The 22,727-nt window shown below is 34.5% G+C and overlaps 2 protein-coding genes and 1 long non-coding RNA gene across 10 annotated transcripts; 2 read left to right on the plus strand and 1 right to left on the minus strand.

The window, feature by feature from the left end:
• Positions 1–1,240: 1,240 nt before the first annotated feature.
• LOC110731628 (transmembrane 9 superfamily member 1) lies at positions 1,241–6,975 on the plus strand. The gene is made up of 12 exons (XM_021911498.1): positions 1,241–1,657; positions 2,832–3,024; positions 3,168–3,272; positions 3,477–3,494; positions 3,583–3,680; positions 3,778–3,930; positions 4,187–4,321; positions 4,658–4,824; positions 5,058–5,152; positions 5,266–5,639; positions 5,757–6,030; positions 6,482–6,975. Exons 1-12 carry the CDS (start codon positions 1,562–1,564, stop codon positions 6,547–6,549), a joined length of 1,776 nt encoding a protein of 591 aa, XP_021767190.1. The 5' UTR covers positions 1,241–1,561; the 3' UTR covers positions 6,550–6,975.
• Positions 6,976–8,241: 1,266 nt separating this feature from the next.
• On the minus strand, positions 8,242–15,152 carry LOC110731630. Of its 8 annotated transcripts, none has more exons than XR_002513327.1 (11): positions 14,824–15,152; positions 14,210–14,421; positions 13,317–13,382; positions 12,917–13,202; positions 12,651–12,703; positions 12,126–12,200; positions 11,915–12,025; positions 11,776–11,836; positions 11,528–11,641; positions 10,554–11,420; positions 8,930–9,960 (listed from the first exon to the last, which is right to left on the minus strand). It is a non-coding gene; the product is annotated as an uncharacterized LOC110731630 (long non-coding RNA). The 8 variants fall into 8 exon arrangements; XR_002513323.1 differs by having other exon boundaries at positions 8,932–9,960; positions 12,983–13,202; XR_002513329.1 differs by having other exon boundaries at positions 8,242–9,960; positions 12,651–13,139; positions 14,268–14,421.
• A 125-nt stretch (positions 15,153–15,277) lies between these two features.
• Positions 15,278–19,521, plus strand: LOC110731629 (bidirectional sugar transporter SWEET4-like). The gene is made up of 6 exons (XM_021911499.1): positions 15,278–15,452; positions 17,315–17,351; positions 17,703–17,925; positions 18,041–18,202; positions 18,337–18,459; positions 19,175–19,521. Exons 1-6 carry the CDS (start codon positions 15,410–15,412, stop codon positions 19,370–19,372), a joined length of 786 nt encoding a protein of 261 aa, XP_021767191.1. The 5' UTR covers positions 15,278–15,409; the 3' UTR covers positions 19,373–19,521.
• The last annotated feature ends 3,206 nt before the right edge of the window (positions 19,522–22,727 follow it).

Below are 22,727 nucleotides of genomic sequence, written 5' to 3' on the forward strand. Positions count from 1 at the left end.
CATCTGCGCCCTCCTCCTGCTCCTCCTCCTGGTCACCCTCCTCAGCATCATCATCGTCATCGTCATCCTCATCCCGACGGTGGATCCGTTCTCTACGAGCTGAGGCCGAAATACCACAGGATCTGACATGTCTATGCCCCGACCTCTCCACTGAATAGCTTCTACTAAGAAGCTCTACATTCTTCCCCGCACCATGACGACCCAGTGAATTCTACACAAAATTTTAAAATATATAAACATACAAAAATTTATACGAAAAATAGCTACCACTACCCAAATCAAATAAACTAAAAACATACTAACAAATTAACATAATAAAGAAATTAACAAAACACTTAAATAAAAATAATAGAATAAAAAATACACTTAGAAAGGAAATAAAACCAACACAGAAGAATATATATAAACATAAATAATTCATTCCCAATTACAATAAATTAACTAACCAAAAACAATATCAATAATAAAATTTAAAATAAATTAACTAACCAAAAACAATATTAAAGTCACAAAAAAAATTTAAAAACAAATCAAAATAGAGAATAAAAATAAAAATGTACAAAAAAAACAAACAAATAATTGTAAACAAAATATAAATATAGAAAAAATACAACAAAATTGAAAAAATTTATAAAAATAAACAACAAAATATAAAAACAATTCAAAAAGATATTACACACAAAAAAAAAAAAAAAAAAACAATATTTTAAAACAAATATAAAAAAAAAAAGAAAAAAGGGGGGGGGGCGCCTTGGCTGGACGCCCAGCCAGCGGTGGTGGCGCCAGCTGCAGACGCCGCCACCAGTGGGCTGGCGCCTGGGCTGGACGCCACAGCCACGGCTGCGACGCCTTGAATAAACGCCACAACCGTGGCTATGGCGTCCAGCCCAGGCGCCAGCCTACTGGTGGCGGCGTCTGCAGCTGGCGCCACCACCGCTGGCTGGGCGTCCAGCCAGGGCGCCCCACCTCCGTCACGGCGGTTTTTCCTTTTTTTTTTTTTTTTTTTTTTTTTTTACAAATTGTACCTTGCCTCCTTGGGACCTCCTTCCCTCCGCCGCCGCCGCCAATTCCTTGCCTTGCCGCCTCGACATTGCCGTTGTTTGAAATTTTTTTTTTTTAGAGAGGTTGAAAGAAAATGAGCGATGAGAGTGTGAGTGTTTTTTTTTTTTAGGTCAAGGGCAATATTGTCAAACCAAGTGAATTTTGTGGGCTTTATGTAGTAATTTGTGGGCGATGTTTAACAAATCTCTTGTTGTGACGTACTTAGCAGTTAGCACCTCTCCACCATAAATTAGCAACATAGAGCCCTTTAATATTTTTCCAGATTTAATCAAGATCAACCCAATACTAATCCACAATTATACACCCAAACTATGATACTATTACTGCCTAGTACGGAGTACTATCAAGTAAATTAATTTTCTCAAAAAAAAAAAAAAAAAAAAAAATTAATTCATCAAAATTTCTTCTCCAAAGTTGGTTGCTGTTCTTCTCCGCAAATCAACTCGTTTATAGCAGATCCGACCGTTAGCTGAGGTCAAATTCTCTCTCCTCTGCAATCATGCCCTCCTCCACCGTCGGATCTATCTCTCTCCTCATCCTCACCGTTGTTTTATTCTCTTCTTCACCCGTTTTTGCATCCGAGTCCGATCACAAGGTACTTGGGTTTCTGGGTTTTAATTATTTCATCTTTAATGTCGCATTGTTTCGCATCATGGGTTTGATTTGATTTTTGTATTGTTGATTTAGATCTTGTTGATATTAATTTGGTTGTGAAAAATGAGCTGAATTTTGTGATCGTGGGGGTTTTTTGGGTTGATTTAATTAGTTAATGTGAAATTTGTGATTCCCATTATTATAATTAAATTGGGAACAAATTAGTTTGCATTTTCCGATGTATAAATTTCTCGGCAATTTTGTGGGAAATTGAGGAGATTAATTGGATTTTGCTTGTTAATATGGGGATAATTGAAGCAAAAGAAGCCAATGTCGGACCGCTGGACTCAAAATAACTGGATTTCATTAGTAATTTACGATGCTTTCAATTTTTTTTTTTACCATGATCCTATGAATTTTTGGCTGTTATTGCAACAATGTATCAGTATTAGCACAGTTCTCGGCATTGTGGAGCAGTTTAGGTGTACAATCTCGTAATTAAGCATATGTTAGATGATCTCAAGTCATTGCTGGCCGTAAACCCCGGCTTGTGATGTATTGAAATTGAAGTAAATCTGGGGCAATAGGACGGGGTTGGTTTGAAGAAGTTACCATAGTTTCATGGGTAATTGGATATGCTTGAGGTTGTTAGAGGATACGAGCCTGGCAACTAGCAGTGATGTACCCTAGCCAATTTTAATTGATGGTTTCATTCGACGAAAACATTCAGCCTGAAATTTTTGTGTCTGGCTGTTTCCATTAGTTTAGTAGATGCACTACTTATTAGCGCTTGTTGTTCTTGTAAGTGTCTCAGTCTAGGACTCTTAGGTAAACTGGTTGATCTGAAACTATTGCTAGAAATAAATCATTGGCATCTTTCTTAATTTGTCCACAATATCTGCGGCTTTATTATCCTCATCTGACTGATGCATCCCCCTTCCTTCCTCTCCAATCAAGGTTTTTAGTGTCATTTTCTTTCTTTTCCTTTTTTTATTTTTTATTTATTTTTATTTATTTTTATTTTTTATGGTAGAGAACTAGAGATTAATGTGGTTGTGTGAATGACATGCATTGTTTTCATCTGCTTGTAAGCGTGCAGGTTTCTGTTACTTTCTTGGTGGATTCCTTGAAGTTAAAACTCATTTTTTTTTGTTTCTTATTTTAAATTCATATAGTATGAAGCAGGTGAACATGTAACGCTTTGGGTCAACAAAGTTGGTCCATATAACAATCCTCAAGAAACTTATAACTACTTCAGCCTTCCATTTTGTCGTCCATCTGGGAATTCTGGCCACAGGTGGGGTGGCTTGGGTGAGGTTCTCGGTGGAAATGAACTTATTGATAGCCAAATTGATTTCAAGTTTGGAAGTAAGTCCTGGTTCTCTCTATTCAGATATTATGTCTGCTGCTGGCTGTTCTGTTCATTTTTCCATGGCTGTGTGAATTCTGTGAAATGTACACTAGAATTTATTTACTAATACTTAATGATGTTTTTCCATTTCATTTGGCAGAAAGTACTGACAAGACAACCATATGTGAACTTGAGCTTGATCCTACCAGGGCCAAACAGTTCAAAGATGCTATTGAAAATTCATACTGGTTTGAATTCTTTATCGGTATGTGATATATTTATGATACCCTCGAAATCTCCTCACTTTATTTCATTTACTAGTGACACTCAGATGTCAAGCAATATTGGAGCAGTATATATTTAAAATATGTTTCCCTTGTTTCTCATTGATGCACCAATTTTGGCTTTTGATTACTTGACTGATTTTTTGTTTTCCATCTAACCATCCTGGCTGCTCAACTAACTTCAGATGATTTACCACTATGGGGTACGCACTTGCCCTTCCCTGGCTACTCAGTATTAATGTGAAATTTAATTCCTGTTTCATTTCTCTAACTTCTATTACTGCGACACAGGTTTTGTGGGAGAATTGCATTTTGATAAAAACACTGAGAATGCTAAACATGTTCTGTATACAAACAAAAACTTCGTCATTAAATATAATGGCAATCAGGTGACTCTACTTACCCTTTGTATCTCAGCTCTACGACTTTCCTGTTTAGACTTTATTTTACCATTTATAAATAACTTATGAATATGCTATTTTGTAGATCATTCATGTTAATCTCACTCAGGACGGTGCCAAGCCAGTGGAAGAGGGGAAGGTCTATGACATGACATACACTGTCAAATGGATTCCTACAAATGTTACCTTTGCCAAGCGTTTTGATGTATACCTGGATTATCCCTTCTTTGAGCACCAGGTTTGCACACCTAATCTAACTGAAGTTTGATTATGCTTTTTAGTTTTTACTATTAGCTTGCTGAATTGAAGAGTCCTGCCTTTGTTGTTTTGGGATTCTTTCTTAGTTTCATGTGGCATGTGGTTGAGGTTCTAAATGTTTAATTTTTTAATACCTTTTGCAACTAGTTAGATGCTCTCTTCGGTTTAAAAGAAGTATCTTGTAATCTTATGTTCATATTAAGGATAGTGGTCTTATCTAACTAATATCTTTGCAGATCCATTGGTTCTCCATTTTCAATTCGTTCATGATGGTTATCTTCTTGACTGGGTTGGTATCTATGATATTGATGCGTACTCTTAGAAATGATTATGCGAAGTATGCTAGGGAGGATGATGACTTGGAAACTTTGGTGAGACTCTTTTCTTGTTCATTCTATCATTTGCCTGCACTATATTATACTACCTCCGTTTTTTATTAGTTGACACGTTTTGACTTACTATTCACACACTCCTCTTTGACCGTGTTTTGTGCTTTATACGTAATGAAAAATATAGTCATGTGAGATCTTGTTAGATTCGTCACGATATATATTTTCAAAATATCAACTTTTTATAATTTTTGCTTATCGATAATTAAAGATATTAATAGTTGAATTTGTGCATTGGCAAACGTGACTAAAGAAACGTGCCAACTAAAAAGAAACGGAGGAAGTATATCTTAGCTGAACTTGGATTTGTATGATCAGGAAAGGGATGTTAGTGAAGAGTCTGGTTGGAAACTTATTCATGGAGATGTTTTCCGTTCTCCTCGCAACTTAGCTCTGCTTTCAGCTGTTGTTGGTAATGGCGCCCAGCTGGCAACTCTGGTTCTCCTTGTCATCAATTTGGCAATTATTGGAATGCTGTATATAGGGTATGTATGAGATACTTGATAATCAGAGTCATCTTTAGCTTGAATTATATAATTGCAAGAATCTCTATATCATCTGTTCTGCACCACTAGATTAATAATTTGAATGACTTATTCTTCTATTGCTTTACATCAAAAGTGTTGACATTTGTACTCTGTTATTGTGTACAAGACTTTTATATCACTACATCTAGTCACATTACTTTCTAAAATCAGTATTATTATCTTTGTTTCAGGAGGGGAGCCATTGTCACAACATTCATTGTTTGTTATGCCTTGACATCATTTATATCAGGGTATGTGAGTGGTGGAATGTACTCTCGTAATGGTGGTAAGTGATAATTCTCTTGTAACTTAATCTACTATCAACCTACCTATCATTTTCAGTTTTTAATGCTAATTGTTTTTAAAAAATGATGATGGATATATTCTCTGAATTTTCAGGCAAAAGTTGGATCAAGACGATGATTTTGACAGCTTCCCTATTCCCATTTTTGTGCTTTGGGATTGGGTTCATCTTGAACACTATTGCTATATTCTATGGTTCGCTGGCTGCTATTCCCTTCGGAACTATGGTTGTAGTTTTTGTTATTTGGGCTTTCATCTCCTTCCCCCTTGCACTCCTTGGCACCGTTGTTGGAAGAAACTGGAGTGGATCTCCAAACAATCCATGTCGGGTTAAGACTATCCCTCGACCTATCCCTGAGAAGAAATGGTATCTGACTCCTTCAGTGATATCTCTCATGGGTGGATTGCTTCCGTTTGGGAGCATCTTCATTGAGATGTATTTTGTTTTCACATCCTTTTGGAATTACAAGGTGCTCCATTCTTTTCAGCAGCTATTTGTCTTGATAATTGCTCCTGTACTTTTGTCCAGCTGATCATGCTTCTTTTTATTTTACTTTATTTTTATTATTTATGTTTTACACTTTCAGGTGTACTATGTTTATGGTTTCATGCTCCTTGTATTTCTGATTCTCATCATTGTGACTGTCTGTGTGACGATTGTGGGAACTTATTTCTTGTTGAATGCTGAAAACTACCATTGGCAATGGACTTCATTCTTTTCTGCTGCGTCTACCGCCATCTATGTCTACCTATATGCAGTTTATTACTATCACGTGAAGACCAAGATGACGGGTTTCTTCCAGATCAGCTTTTATTTTGGTTACACTTTGATGTTCTGCCTTGGGCTAGGAATTCTTTGTGGTAAGTATCTTTAAAAAGACTTCTCTGTTGATTCATCTCCTTGCTCAATTCCTGGAGATCCTCATGTATCATGGGATTCTACTTGTGAAATACATGTTTTGTTTGATAATCATACATTGTTATTCTCATTTATCACTTTTTATGCTTTTATAAAGGCTCTTGTTGAATTTGTTATATACACCCATAGTACACCCGGAGTTATTTGCTCATTTAATAAACAAAATGAGCAAATAATTTTTACTCTTTTGTTGACTAAATGAGCATAAATGACCTTGGGTGTACGGTACACCCGGGTGTACATAATAGGCTCTCAGGTTCCTACCACGGCAGGGCAGGGTCTCTGAGACTGATGGTCATTAAATTCCACTGGAATGCTTCTAGCTTGAATTTGAGGTGTTGTGCTATTTTCTTGTGAAATTAATTTTTTTTTTTTTACTATATTTGATATCAGGGGCTGTAGGATTCCTGGGCTCCAACCTTTTTGTACGAAGGATCTACAAAAACATCAAATGCGACTAATTTATGCAGCATGTCTCAGAAACATGTTTGTATTGTGCCGACTCTAATGCTGTCACAAACTTGGAAAGGGGATTTCTGTTCATTCGATGAATCCCATAGGTCCCAAATACGAGAAAATTGCTTCATCTAGAATTGTGAGAGAGGTTTTTAGGGTAGATATGGCGAAGCTAAGCTTTGTGAGATTATGTAATTTTTGTCTCAGAAGATGCAATTTTTTCACTGTAATTTTAGCTATACTGGAATTAAATAGATGAAATTTGTCACCCTACATTATGTCTTGCAGTGGTCTCTCCTTGTCATTCTCTCACTGATGCATAATTTTGAAGAGCTTGTTGCATTATTTGGAGATTTACGAAGAGGAACACTTCATTAAACTTGGTTCCCATAGATTTACAAGAAATTTTAAGCACTATTAGAGTAATCAAACTGACAATTTTGTCGTTGGATTCACTAGTTTTCTACTGTAATCTTTAACCCACCCATTAATTTTAGTTTTTTTTTTTTTTTTTTTTTACAGGATCCATTAGAAATTTAGAATTATTTTATTCTTGAGATTGGAGTCTTTCATTCATGTTATGATGCTCCAACATTACTGCTTGTTTGGGTGACATGTAAAATACTCGGAAAGTAAAATTTGTTTAATAGATACATAGTACTTTCGATGATCAAGTGATCAACTTCCCACAAAATGGATAAAATTGCTTAATTGAGTTCCCGTATGCAAGTCAAGCTTCTCACAAGAAGGGCAAACAAAATTAACTCATTATTAAGTTCAACTGTTCAAGTTATGTAAGTCTCCAAATGCCTCTTTTTATTGAGAATTAAAAGAAGCCAATGAGAATGGATTGCGTTTGCTCATTTTAAAGGTAGATTAATCGCCCCTCTCGATTAATGATATAGCAATATTACATGATAAAGTGCTTTATGCCTCTTGAATCCATTGCCCGATGTTGCCTTCTTTTCCCTTAAATATTTAAAAGTTATTCTAGTATTAGTTGTAAAATAAAGAAAATTTTCCCACGATATCTCTTATATTATTAAAAAAAACTATTTTTAATTATTATGCACTCTGTGACAAGCTAAACGATGATCTTATTTTACTAGATAACGCCCACATTTAAATATGAATGGACAAACATACCCTCGCGTGTATTCAATGTTATAACCCAATCTAACATTCTCTTCTCCCAACAAACCACCATCGACCGAGGGCAAGGCCATTGGACACATCGCCGGAATTAAATTCGTTTTTTTTTTGTGAAGGCCAAACGCCTAATTTTTTCAAAACTCTAGGGGAGAAACGCCTAGAATTTTCAAATGTCCCTAGGAGATTCGAAAATTCTAGGCGTTTTATCCCGTAGAATTTTCCAATTTTTTTTCGTTTTTTGTTTTTATCATAACTTTTGATCCCAAACTTGGATTAAAACAAATAATATATCGTTGAAAAGCTCTAGAAGTCTACTTTTCAACCCAATTCGAATCAAGTTAATATCATTTCTAGATTTTAAGATATGATTGAAATAGTGCAAGGGTGTTGGTTTTGGACCAAACTTAGTATTGTAGCCATATCTTAAGATCTAAAAATGATATTGATATGATTCTAATTGGGTTAGAAAATAGACTTGTAGAGCTTTCCAACGATATATTATTTGTCTTAATTTGAGTTATGGATCAAAAGTTATGATAAAAACAAAAAAACGCAAAAAAAATGAAAAATTCTATGGGTGGCAACGCCTAGAATTTTCGAATCTCCTAAGGACTTTTGAAAATTCTAGGCGTTTCTCCCCTAGAGTTTTGAAAAATTTAGGCGTTTGGCTTCCACAAAAAAAAAAAAAAAAACGACTTTAATTCCGGCGATGTGTCCGATGACCTTGCCCTCGATTGGTGGTGGTTTGTTGGGAGGAGAGAATGCACGATTGAGTTAGAGGCCAGAGAAGAAAAATATGGAGTACACGAGAGTATATTTGTCCATTTATATTTAAATGCGGGCGTTACCAGGTAAAATAAGGGCGCCGTTTAACAATCCCCTGAAATAATTACGTAATATTTGTATACAAAATCTATAAACAAATATAAAATTTAGAATAATTTATAAAAAAAAAAAAAACAGTAAATATCCGAGCGCTGCTCGGGTAAAAGACTTGTGATGATAATAATAATGCTAATATGCTATCTTAATCTAGTATGTCTATCCGGGCCTATAATCGTCATTCCACACTAAAGAAGCGTGGGTATTTTGTCATTCTCTGGTACTGGGCCAGTCAGTCGTTAGACTTGTTACGTCCTTAGGTAACCAGAAGTTACAGCCTACAACCAATCATAGTTTGTTTTTTTTTTTTTTTTTTTTTTTTTTTTTTTTATTTTTTTTTTTTTATCACTATCGTTAGTTTGGAGTTGGGCAAAGGAGGAGAGAATCTGAGAAGGCGAGAACTCTTATCCCACTTTCTGATCATACCAACAAGGGGGTGTTTGGTAAATGGGAATTGAGGGTGGAAAACTGGAAATGGGACTTTTAATCCCAAATAAAAAAAAATATCTTGTTTGTAAAATGGGATTGAAAATAAAGAAGGGAATGGGATTGAGAATAAATGGGGTGAATTCCTATTAATTTATTACCTAAGGAGGATAGGTAATAAATGAATGGAAATGGGAATAAGTGAAAAATGACATTTTTGGCATTAATGAAAAGAATGGAGGAGAAAGATTAGTAAGGGTAATTTTGTATTTTTGTTATTTATTCCCCATCTATTTCCATTCACTACCCAAACAAAATATTGTCATATTTTTATATACTAGTTGTTGGTGCACGCGCCCCCCAACATAATCACTACAAAATTGATATTATAGTGTAACACTTGACTTATAATGTAAATGTATATTGATATTTATGTTTAATTTGTTGTTATTTGACTGTTAGATGACACCTTTCTTCATTTTCATACTCTTAATCTTCCAACTTATAATAATCATTAACTTATTGCTTTTTAACACTCGCTCTCATTAGCCGCCCCCCTTTCTCACTTGCTCTTCTCTCATTTTCCATCTTTCTTTACATTTTACCGATTGATCACTTTTATGGTTTTACAAATTTTAGAATCTTTATGAAAAATACTATTTATTTTTTTTGACGGGAAAATATCAAGACAATTTATTACTCAAAATCGTGCTCAACATCAGCCAATACTAGATGGGAAATTTCACTAGGAACTTCCTCCATCCACACTCTAAGTTCCTCAAAGGAAGAACTAAGTTTAGCAATCTTTGATGTACCTCTGTCATCCTCTCTTTGATTATAAATGACACATCAAAGCAATCTAGAGGAGTCAATCCTAAACCCAAACTTAGAATCTTCTTATCATTATCCTGCGACTCCTGTCACCACCCTCATCCCTCCATTTTCATTCACAGGTTCTGGATTATCCACACAACCAACAAATTACCATTATAATGAAGCAGTCAAAGATCAAAATTGAATATAAAATTTGAAAGATGAATTCACAATTTGAGGTAAACTAAATAGTCGTTCACATGATCCAAATACAATAACAAAAACGGATAGTCAACAGAAAAAAACTTCCACAAAATGAGCAGATAATACACAACTGATTGTACTAAACTAAACATAGCAGGCATATCCATTTTCAAAATAATTGCTTCATTTTCAGACAGCTCTTCGTCTACTATATGCTTTTCTGTTCAAGGTATTGCTTTTTCTGTTGTCTAATTCATTAACCAATCTTGAGCAAGAAAGCAAACGATTGAGTAAACCAGGAAATATAAAACAAAATTCAACAATTACACAATCATGTCAAAAATACCAGCATAATCAAGCAAATTAATATTGGCAATATGAAAAAAAAGGTCACGAATTTAACAAGGATCTAATTAAACCAGTGGTCTGTGTGGTCGGGTAATTGTTTCTGCAGAAAAGCAAAGCACGGAAGGGGGGTTTAGGGTCTGACTGAACCAGTGGTTTTGCATAATCGACCATACTTTGATTTTACCTTTGTCGTCACCAAAGATTGTCCTCTAAAGTTGTCGTTCCTCAGGTGACGTTAGTGGCATCATCATCTTCTTTTATGCATACAGGTTGTTAACACTTTGATTATCAGATCATCATTTCTACTGCATTCAAACACTAATAACAGCATAAATAATTTCAAAAGTCAAATGGAGTAAAATTAGACACTACCTTAAGTTATCGTAAACCAAGTAAATCAATAGTTCTTTTTTCTTGTAAGTAAATCCATTACTTTTGAGTTGGAAAACCCATTCTGTCATCACAACTACCATCCATGTAACAACTACAATTTCCATCCTACACCCGAGTGTAGTTTTACACTTTTACACCCTTTCAAATTCCCCTCACCATTTACTCATGAAGCTGACCAAATTGGGAGGCAAATGTGTGAGTGTGTGAAATTACACCCGTTGTAGGATATACATCATATGTAACAACAGTTAACACGCTATAAGCCTATTATGATGAAATTTCAATGCAAAATAGGCCCTCAAACTCAACAAGAACACGTCGTAATTCGATGAAAATGCACTAAGTGACTGCACAACACAAGGTGCCTTCCACATACTTCACATCAGTACTCTAATTTCGAAGGGAGACAAACTCATTTATCAAAGACTTACACAAACAACACAATTCCAAAAACAGGTATCAAACTCCCAACCCCTACAATCTAAAATAAGTATTTCTTCAATAAATTATAGGAATGATCACAAAAGTAACAACAACAACAACAAAAAAAAAACCAATCAATACATATAATGATAAAATAAGAGCAAATATATCTGAAACCGCGCTGATAAATAGAGAAATGGATACGAATTCGTAAAATGGTGAAAGTCGAGGAATTCTGCAAAATAAGAGACAGAACAAAAGTAATTATTTCAGTAATACTCAAAAGCAATATATAAGGATCTATTGAAGTAATATCAAACAAAAAGAACAATATTTCTGCACCTGAGGGACTGTCTTCCTTTGCTTTCTGTCCTGCAGCAATAACAATCTCGACAGGTAGAGGGGCAAAGGATGATCAATATTTGAGTTTAGCTTCTGCGATGTCTGAATAGATACCTTAGAAATGTATAGAGCCATATATCAGCTTTCATTATTTGCATTATAAGAAAACAAAAAAAAAAAATAAAAAAAAAAAAAAGTTAAAAACAATAATTAGATGTCAGCAGGATCTTGCTAAATTATTCAATTACCATATCGTACACATAAACTCCGATATCGAGCAAGCCAACACCTCTTAAGAACCAACTCTTCCTATTCCAACGTTATGAACCGTGTAAATACAATTGGAAACAATTATAATAAGACATGAAAGAAGAGTAGAGCTCAAACCATCTCTTTCCGTGTCAACATTAACCTATGAACCATAGACCGAAGGGATCTTAATTCAGACTCGGACTCCTGGAGTTGATCAAGTGCAGAAATTGCCTCATCCCTAGCAGTCTATTCAAAATAAAGTGTCATTTTATCTATTAACAAGCATGAAAAGAAAATCAAGCTAGCATCTGAAAGATAGGGTAGCCAGAGAAGTAAAATTGGACACCTCTGCCTCTATCCTAAGTGCCACAACATCTCCAGTATTGCCACCATATTTTTGTGAAGCAACTCTGAGTGTAGCCTGCACATGAATAAAAAGAGGTGGATGATGGCTTTATTAAGAAAGAGTAACCCAAGGCAATTGTTTCAAAAACTATGGTGTGTATGCTATGTGATGTAAGTCATGTAACCCAAGGTAATTGTTTCAAAACCCTGATGTAAATAAAAATAAAAAATAAAAAAAAAAAAAAAACGAACAACGAAACAATTCACTTATCAATTTACTAAAAACACTTGAAATTTCACAAAAAAAAGCACCTAACTTCAACTGATCTTGTTTCTCAATCAATCAAATTTAAATTCCATCAATTCCCAAATAATATCAACAACACACAAATCACAACACATAACAGAAATTAATCAGACAAATATCCTAACATCAGATATTGCACAGAAAATTTTTCTAGAAATTAGATAAAATAAAAAATAAAAATAAAATAAAAAAAATAACAGATCGAACATCCAATGATACCTGAGTTCTTTTGCCTCAAACTCAAATCCACCAAACCTTGCTCCGGCTTCCGCCTATTTTAGAGAAAAAACAGAGAAACTGGAGGATAAGAAAAAAAATAACGGCAAAAAAAAAAGGAAAAAAGAGGAGAAATAAACAAAACAAAAACAGTCAACATTCATATAACAGGTTAAATCTAATAGAAGAGATGAAAATTGAACCAATTAGAACAAGAAAGAGAAAGGAGACAGATATCGTATCCACAGCACATCAATAATTCTATTAACCTGCAGGAATGTTCTCAAATATCCAAAATAAATCCAAATATTCCTATTAAAACTGCAGAAATTTACTCTTTTCTCTTTAAACTTGCCCTTTGGTCTTCGTTTTTCTTTCTCTTCTTCTCTTGCTCTTCTTCCCCTCGATTTGATTCTTCCCACCGACACGGGGATAGTTTACAGGCCATGTCGAAAACAACCACAACCACAACCACATACTCCTCTCCGTCGCCTACAAAAATGTAATCAGTTCTCTTCATGTTGTTTTGGCAAATTGATAAATCTAGGCTGGTTGCTGCAAAGTGTTAAAAACATGCCAAACTTCATACATGAGGTGGCAATTTATACAACTACACAAAATGCTCAAGCAATTTAGTCTCGTTCTTGTATGTGAGATTCCTTTTCTTACCTTTTCATGACCTTCACCTACATTGAGAGTTTCTACTATCTTCACCACCTCTTCTGAAGTCCCATTCTATAACAAAAGCAAAAAAGTAAAGCTAAAAATCTCAATATCAATACTGGAAAAATTATATTCTGCAGTGATTGATTCAGCTTCCTATTCCTCCATAATAATTATCAAGAAACTAAATTAAATACCAGAATTTTATAGGAAGGTAATTCTAAAAATGCATTCATGTAATAGTTTATAAGAAAAATGCCACTCAGCTGCTACTTATTTGCTCTCTAAAGAAAAATATATCAATACACGAGAATGGACTCAACGATCCACTATGCCTATATTATTAGAATCGATAAATTACAATGTAATCAAACATATTTCTTACTCCAGATTTTACCAAATTACTTCTAGAAATGAATCATATTATCTTACAACACTAAAAATGCCATCTTTTGAGCTACCTTAACAGATTTAATAACATTCACAACACTAAAAATTCACTTATTAAAGTTCATAAATAACAATTACGGAGTATCAGCCATGTTATCAACATGTACAAAAATTCTCAATTCAAGGTAAAGCTAATTTTAGTAACCGATCGTTAATGTATGAGTAATCGGTTCCCCAAATCTCACTAATACTCGCATCAAAGTAGAGAAACTCAAATCAAAATAAACATGGATAATTGAGAAATCAAAGGGCAACCAGATTTAACTATGAGCATAATGACCACTTTGGATCAAATTGCACAAATAAATTCATTTTTTCCCCTCTAAACAGAAATCCAACAATACCCATAAAATAAACAAAACCAAAATCCCATAATTCAAATTCATCAGAATAGATACCCAAAAAAAACCTGAGAAATGGACTAAACATAAATGAACAAAGAAAGATACCTGCCAAAGAATTAAAGGATACTGAAAACTGAAGGCATTGGAGGATCGAGGAACTAACTTAATACTGAAAACGGAAGGCATTAGAGGATCGATCGAAAACTAATCGTGCATACAAGCCAATATCTTTCCAAGATCAAAAACTGAAAGACCATGCCTGCTCTCATCCTTAAAGAACAATTCCAGCTTCCTCAATTCGTTGAAAGCTCCCATAGCTTCCAAAACACAGATCAAAAAATCATGAATTTTTTTTTTATTATAAACTATCTGCAAAAATTCATACAAGCAAGAAATCACTCACATAATTGAAATGCTACGAATCTGATCCAATAGAAAAGTGATTAAATTTTTTTAAGAAAAAACTAATCTCCTTATACAATTCTCAGAACAAAAGGGAAAAATTAACACACAAATTATGCAAAGAAATATTAGCAGCCCACAAAAAAAATCCCCATTTCAAACATGCAATAGTAGAGATTTAGAGAAAATTAGCTTGATAATTCGACACATTTAATCCCGAATCAAACCAAACAAATGCTAACATAAGATCAAAGACGAATTAAATCATAGCGAGAAAGCAATAAATCATAGAGAGTTAAGGATTAGAGTTTGCGAACCTTGAGAACAAGGTCAGGAGTTTTTTGACGATGAAGGGTGTTCATTCTGTTCAAGTTCCTCAAGCTCGAAGCTATATATCTCCCCATTCTTGTGATAGTTGAGCCGCCGCCCTTGGATTTCATCGCTGCTGCTCCATTCTTGCGATGTTAGCTATGCTCAGGAAATGTAAAATGGAGGGAGGAGAGAGAAAATGGAAGTAAGGAGAGAGAAAGCCAGAAAGATGACTGGTTTTGAGGGAGTTCGGGAAGAGGCGGCAAAACGAAAGGCAGGGAGGAAAACCAGGAACCGACCAAGGAAAACTACCTATGCAATGCAAGCAGGGGCAGATTGGGCAATTCATTATTGTTGGGGGCAGTAGAGTAATAGCACCGAAAAACACTGTTCCTAAAGCACAGTAGAGAGCAAATAGATGGAAGTTTTAATACGAAGTATTTATATGGGTTATAGATTCCCAATCCCATTCCCACATTCTAATCTCATTCCAAACGGCCCGTAATTCCAGTCGAACAATCTTCCAGATCTGAAGCTGCTCTTTAATTTCTCTCTCAAAATTCACTTTCCTTTGATTCTTGAAGCTAAGCAACTATGGTGATGAATCTTGATTTTCCTACAATTCTTGGAATTATTGGTATGAACAATCAATCTTCTCTATATATTTTTATAAGCATTATTGTTCTTGAATTCTTTCTAATAGTTACATTCAATTACTTTTAATGCATGAGAATCATCGAAATAGTAATAGTTTTTATGATTATATTATAGTAGTGGTAATCGTAGTTCACATTGAATAAATTATGAGACTTATTAAATTTTTTTTTTTTTTTAATATACGATATTGTTTTAAATCAAGAAGTTGAAACTCAAAAAGAAATTTGATTTTTACTAATTTGATTTTGAATTAATTACTTCCTTATTATTATTATTATTATTATTATTATTATTATTATTATTATTATTATTATTATTATTATTATTGTAATTTAAGAAATTACAGTAGTTTTATAATTATTTGTATTATGTCGTAAACTCGTAATAATGGACTTAATTTCTATCCTAAACCTAAACCTTGTTAAGTCTGATGAACACTAGAAGTGGAGAGTGAATTGCAGTGTGGGAAACTAGAGAAAATTGTTACGGAATTAAAATTAAAAGTAAAACTCAATGAATTCAAAGAAGCCACAGAGATTTTTGCATGGAAAACTTCTGGCATCCACCCCGAATTTTATCAATTATAATAATAGGGCAAACAATCTAAGTCCATGTTTCCTAACGAACTTAAGCACCCCACAACTTATCCCTCAACAGACAACCAGTTGTGTTCTCAAATCTCTCTTAGAAGCTTAACTCAAAGGCTTTATCTTTTAGAGTTCAGTCAAATCCTAACTTCAATAATTACAACTGGAAAGGAACTTAGTACTTAACATCCACTTCACCGTTTTTTTTTTTAATTCCACTAACTACACATCCCTCAACTTAAGGAGCAGGTTAGTAAAGGAACTTGGAATGCAAGTGTACACTGCTATTCCACGATTTTCTCAACTGATTTTGACTTACCAAGAGAAAACACACGTTCAAATACAGTATAATTTTCGTCGTTAAAATCTTTTCACAAAGGATATTTCACAAAAGATAATTTTCCAATATATAATCTTAAATTATACGGAGTACAAGTATATATCTCATTGATAACTAATACAAATAAATCTCATATAAAGGAAAATAAATTTGATTAAACATAAAGATTAATTCCACTTGACTCATTTATGTCAACATGTTAAATACGTACATAACTAACATAAGAAGTTACGAGTAGAAAATAAAACCTACGAGTAGTTATTTTTTAAACATAGAATTGTAGCTAAGCTAAGCTAAAACGTACCATTCTTGGAATTATTGGTATGCTTATAGAATCTTCTTCGACTTTGAACCATCTAGTTCCTCCAAAGTTACTGAGCTCTGATTTTTTTTTAATATATTCTTCATTCTTGCCTCTGACTTGCAATCTGCTACTTCTTATTCTGGATCATCAATCCTAGCTTTCTCATGAAACCTTAAGCCGTACCAACTTATAAACAAGTTAGATTACTCATGAGTTGAGTCATCATCAAAACTTTTAGGGTCAACAAACTTGATTAAGCTATGCTAAAATTGAGTCATTGCTAATAAATATTGATTTAAAAAAAAAGTGCAATTATATTAATTTTTAGTTACTTTTTGGTAATGATTAAGTAAAAAAGTTAAATTAAGATAAATATGGTGGAGCTTAGGTATCTATCAGTAAAACGGCGAAGCAAAAAAATTGGCGAAGGTTGTTTTAATATGCATCTATTAATATGGAGTACTAGAGTGCAATTATAAGTTGCTTAATCACGCTTTTTGTGTGCTTTCTTCTTATCTCAGAGCAATTAGTGCTAATAACTAATTTTGTTATTTCACACAATTAATTAGTGCTATTGATAACTAATAATGATTCATTGATTACTTTTGCAGGCAATGTTACATCCTTTTTCATGTTTTGCTCTCCTGCGTATGTATTTATTTATTTATTTATTATACTTTCTCTCTTGTCTTTCATATGTAATTAGTACTTTAATTGTGTTAATTATTTAATTAAATTGTACTGGCTTAAAACTACATTGAATATTTATGAATGTCTTTATATAGATTAATTTGGTTTTGCTTGTATTTTCTAAGATGTCTTTGATGTGTATGATTTCACCCATTTAAATGCTAGTACGTGCTAATTACATATTTAAAAGTCATGATTAATCTGATTTATAATTTTTGTATACAATTTGTCACACGGTAATATAATACTTTGTACTTCGTATATATAGTGTGATATTGATTAACATATAGGTATGTAATTAACTAACAGGCCTACAATCTGGAGGATTTATTTGCGAAAAGATAATGAGGAATATAAGTTTCACCCTATTGTGGCTGGATTAATCAGCTGTTCAATGTGGGTGCTATACTCAATGCCGTTCGTGCACTCGAACCCGCACACAATTCTTCTTACCCCAGTTAATTGTGTTGGAATTGCTCTCTACACTTTCTACTACGTTGTATACTCGTACTATGGTGACAGCTTTATTAGGGTAAGAATTGATCTGAAGGGAATCCCCTGAATTTTTACTCATATTCAATTATTTGCTGTTGACTGAATTGTCATTTAATTTATAAAGGTAACTAGTTTCTGTTGTTGCAATACAGAAATCCATGTGGATGTACTTATACGTCGAGGTTGTGGTTCTGTCTGTCTTAATCTGCATCACACTCTTAGCATTCCACACCCATACTTCGAGGTCTAACTTTGTTGGGATCTTTTATGTCATCTTTGGGATCCTTTTTTATGGTGCACCTCTCACTGTAATGGTACTAAGTCTTACACCTCTTACTTTCGTACTTGGTATTTCCTTATGTTATGTAACAGTGTTTTTATTACATATTTATCTATACGAGTTTGAGTACAAAAATATATTCTCATGTAGTTGTATGTTTGCCAACAGCTCAAGGTCATAACTACGAAGAGTGTTGAATACATGCCATTGTCTCTTTCGATTGCTGGTTTGTTTAACGGAGTCATTTGGAGTGCATATGCCTGCATCAAAAAATTTGATCACTACATTCTGGTAATCAATTACAGGATTTACAGCTAATTACATTTGCACAATTTCCATTCTTTTTGCCTTTAGAGCATTGCGTACAATGAGAAAAAAATGCTCATGATCAAAAATATGTGTGAAAAAAAATGACTTACAACAATGAGCAAAACAAAATTGTTAATGAGCTAAATGAAAAACGCTCATAGGATGAGCATTTTCAAGATGAATAGTAACAATGTGGGGCTTACAAGGCAAATTAAAGAAAAAAAAGAAAAAAAAATGTAATATTGAGAAATGTAGGTAGAATAAAATATGATCATCAAAATGCTAACGAGCAAGAGGAGTGAGAAAGTGGGTAGAGAGAGAATGAGAAAAGCATTTTTTGTTCATTGTTATTATTGCTCTATCGAAAGCTCTGATCCATTAGGCGTAGAGCTAGCAAAAAGTCTAGTCTTGTCGTGTTCGTATTTGGTCTCGTGTTAATTTCACGTTGTTCACAAAATCTATCAAAAACTATATAAAATGTAGGATAATTGCATGATTTGATCATTTCATCTAAACGGGTTGTAGTCGGGTTGGTTTTGGGTCGTGTCGACTTCGTGTTTTCTGTTAATAACTTCGTTTTCATGTCGTGCCGATATCGGTCATGTTGTCGTGTTGTGTCAGAGATTGCTAACTCTAGTTGGGCCACTTTAATGCTTGTAATAGTATCCTAATCCAATCTGTCATTCTTTTTGTGAAGATTTGCAATGCCGCTGGAGCTATACTTGCCGTAGCACAACTGATTTTGTATGCTTGGTACTATGTATCTGCACAGAAGGAAAGTATTGAAACCCTGCCCACACCACCACACCACAACAGCCGCAAGACCAGCATGGTGATTTTACTTAGATACGATGATAAAGAGCCGCAGCTATTTCAATTTGCTCGGGTTAACTAGCTTGTGTAGTTTGCTAGTAGCTTAGGTGATGAATTTTGTTAACTACTTAATTTAAAATCAGTAACACTCTCCCCGTGTTTAAATAAGTGAAACATTTTTCTTTTGCGGTCGTGTTTAAATAAATGAAACGTTTTATTTTATAGTAATTTCTTTCTATTGCTTAAAAATATTCTTTTTACTTTTTACTAATTAATAGTCCCCACAAAATCCATTTCTTTCTTTTCTCTACTCAAACTTATATCCCACTACATATTATTTTGTATTTTAATAAAGAAAAATTGTCAACAATAATACGAACTTTAAGCGATTCGTAAACTTTTAATTATTTCAGAATAATACAACCTTTATGGAGTATTTGCTTTTAATAGGTTGAATCAACCTGTTAACCAAGTAAAACTATTTTAAAAAGAAAAAGAAAAAGAAAAAAAAACCTAAAACCTCATCCACCCTCAAGCTACCAGCCATATCTTCGTTTTCCGGCAACACCCTACAAGCCTAACCAGCACTTCCCTAGCTCACAAACGATAACCACCCCTAGCTCTCACCTCTTTTAATTTCCCAACTCGCTGCTGCTGCACCTCCTCTCTCGCCAACAACTACAGCAATTGACGCAAGCAGAGCAGCCGCACCTCCAGCCCGCATCACCAATAGCAACCGCAACTCCCACCAGGCCATCTCGCACACTCCCTCACAACTGCGACCAGCCCGGACTGCCCACCTCCTCTGCCCCTCAATTGCACCTACCGCAGTAACAGCACCCAATTCTCGCACCCCTATTTCACAGCCCGCAATTGAGCCACCACCGGACCGCCATAACAATTAGCAGCAGCCCTCAACCGCCGCACAAACGAACACTAAGCAGCCCCAATTACAGCCGATTTCGGCTCAACCGTTGCAGTAGGGATGTGGGTTCAAATGTAGGAGAGAGAAGGGTGGTCATTGTTGGGTTAATTTTCTATGGATGGTGGGGTGGTATTTGGAGGTGATTTTCGAAAGTGGGAGGTAGCCACATGGTGGCAGAGATGGACAGGGAGGTGCGGGTAATGAAGGTAAAAGGTGGTGTTCGAGGGTTGATGGTAGTAGCTACACGGCGACAACGGGGGTAGCTTCATGGTGGCACGTTGGAGAAAGGGAAGAAAGAGAATGGCAGAGGGAGGAGAGAGATGAGTTTAGTTTGAGTTTTAGAAAAATTAATTAAAAAATCACAAACCAATTAAATAGTGATACATGTCACTTTTAACTTGCTAAATCGGTTAATAACAGGTCATGACTTATTTTGAGAAGATATCGCATAAAGGTTGTATTATTATGAAATAATTAAAAGTTTAACTTGTTTTTAGCGGATCGGTCAAAGTTTGTATTATTTTTTTACAATTTTTCCTTTAATAAATTCAACTAATTTTCCTAACATTCCGTGAAAGTCAAAATGTTTCATATATTAAAACACGGAGGGAGTAATACTCTCTGTCGTGTTACCAAACATTTGTACTCCCTCCGTTTTTTTTTTCAAAGCTACACTTGCTATTTTTATCCATTTTTTTTAAACTTATACTTCTCTTTTGAAAACCTTTACAATTTAATAATATATTTTTACCTACTAATGATCTACGCTCTTTTTTACTTTTAGCATTTCTCACTAATAAATCCAAAAAATATATTGTAATGAATCAAACATATATTGAGCTTTGACAAATATAAGAAAGGTATTTGTCAATGTTTAATTTATGGTTGGCATTCCATAATCGTCTCATTACTACTATAATGAATCAAACATATACTAAAAGCTTCAAGGAAAAGCGATGAACATCATAGATGAATGGATATATACCTTCTTCGTCCCCTTGTTCTCATCTTCAAAAGCCAGGTTAGATAAGATTCGAATTTCCAACTTTTTAGATGTGTAACAATCGAAACATCCTAAACAACTTGATTGGAGCATCTCGTGATTCATATTAAACATTCTATATATAATTGAAGTACTATAGTAAGGCTAAGCTAGTTGGAACATGATCTTGAATCTCCCGACTAAATAGGGAAAAAAGGAAAAAAAAAAAAATCAATCAAAGTGTTTTGAGAGGCAATTTTTTCTTGCCATTGAAAGTCGGAAAGGGTAAACATAGACATAGTCAATGTGTACCCCCACATGAACAAATAAATCTACAATTTCTATTGGCTAATATTTGGCTCCACTTTAGGCCCATTTTAAAATTTCAAAATTTCACTTTGAAATATTTCGCAAATGAAAATTTGAAATTTGAATTTCAATGAAAATATAACTGTAAATGAGAGGTCAAAGGATTAACGGGAATACAACATGGCGGAGCGACGATGATGTCTTTTAAGGAAAGTAAGGTGGTTTAGAGGAAGGTAAGTGACGACGGTGGGTGTAATCAAAGAATGAGGTGCTTCGGAGAATGATAAGCAACTATAGAGGGTGAAATGAAAGCCAAACTAGCTATGGAAAGGTGTAGGAAAGAGATGACGGATAGCAGGTGTGTTTCGAGATCTGGGTTTTGGAGGTAGGTGGTTAAAATGGGTTTTATTTGTATTATTTTAGTATCAAAAATAAATTTATAAGTGAAGTTTCAAGAATTAAATTGGTGTCAAATTATTAAGTGTGGTATCAAATTTAAAATATTGTAATTAAGTTATATGGACATCATCATCTAAATCTTAAATTAGGAAGGGTTTGTCCGTTTCGAGGTCGGACATATGGGGTATCGAGGTGGGTGGTTCATGTGGGTTTCTAGGTGTTGGTTTAGGGATCTAGATTTAACGTGGGTGGTTCAGGTGGGTTTGGGTAGGTCTTGGCTGGCGTGTATGGAGGAAAGAGGTGGTCGGCCATCGACGTTAAGGGAGGGGGAAAAGGAAAGGGTTTGGGGTGGGGGAGGTGGTCATGTGGTGGTCGACGACGAATTGGGTTATTTACAACCAAGTTTTTTACAGCTTATCTCTTCAAACGCGGGAATCACTAAGAAAATTACTGCTCACATTTCTCACTCAACCTTCTCCCTTCATTTTTGTACATTGATGACATGTCTTTTACCCATTAGATGTGTATGTGGGGATACACATCCTATTGAAAGTGGGTGTTGCCATAATACCTCTTTTCATGGACTAATTAGTACACCCACTTGATCCTGTCCTTTCTAATACTAAGACTCCAAATGCCTCTTTTTATTGAGAATTAAAAGAAGCCAATGAGAATTGATTGCGTTTGCTCATTTTAAAGGTATATTAATCGCCCCTCTCGATTAATGATATAGCAATATTACATGATAAAGTGCTTTATGCCTCTTGAATCCATTGCCCGATGTTGCCTTCTTTTCCCTTAAATATTTAAAAGTTATTCTTG

This window comes from Chenopodium quinoa, unplaced genomic scaffold (genome assembly GCF_001683475.1).
Source record: "Chenopodium quinoa cultivar QQ74 unplaced genomic scaffold, ASM168347v1, whole genome shotgun sequence".
NCBI classification, from domain to species: Eukaryota; Viridiplantae; Streptophyta; class Magnoliopsida; order Caryophyllales; family Amaranthaceae; genus Chenopodium; species Chenopodium quinoa.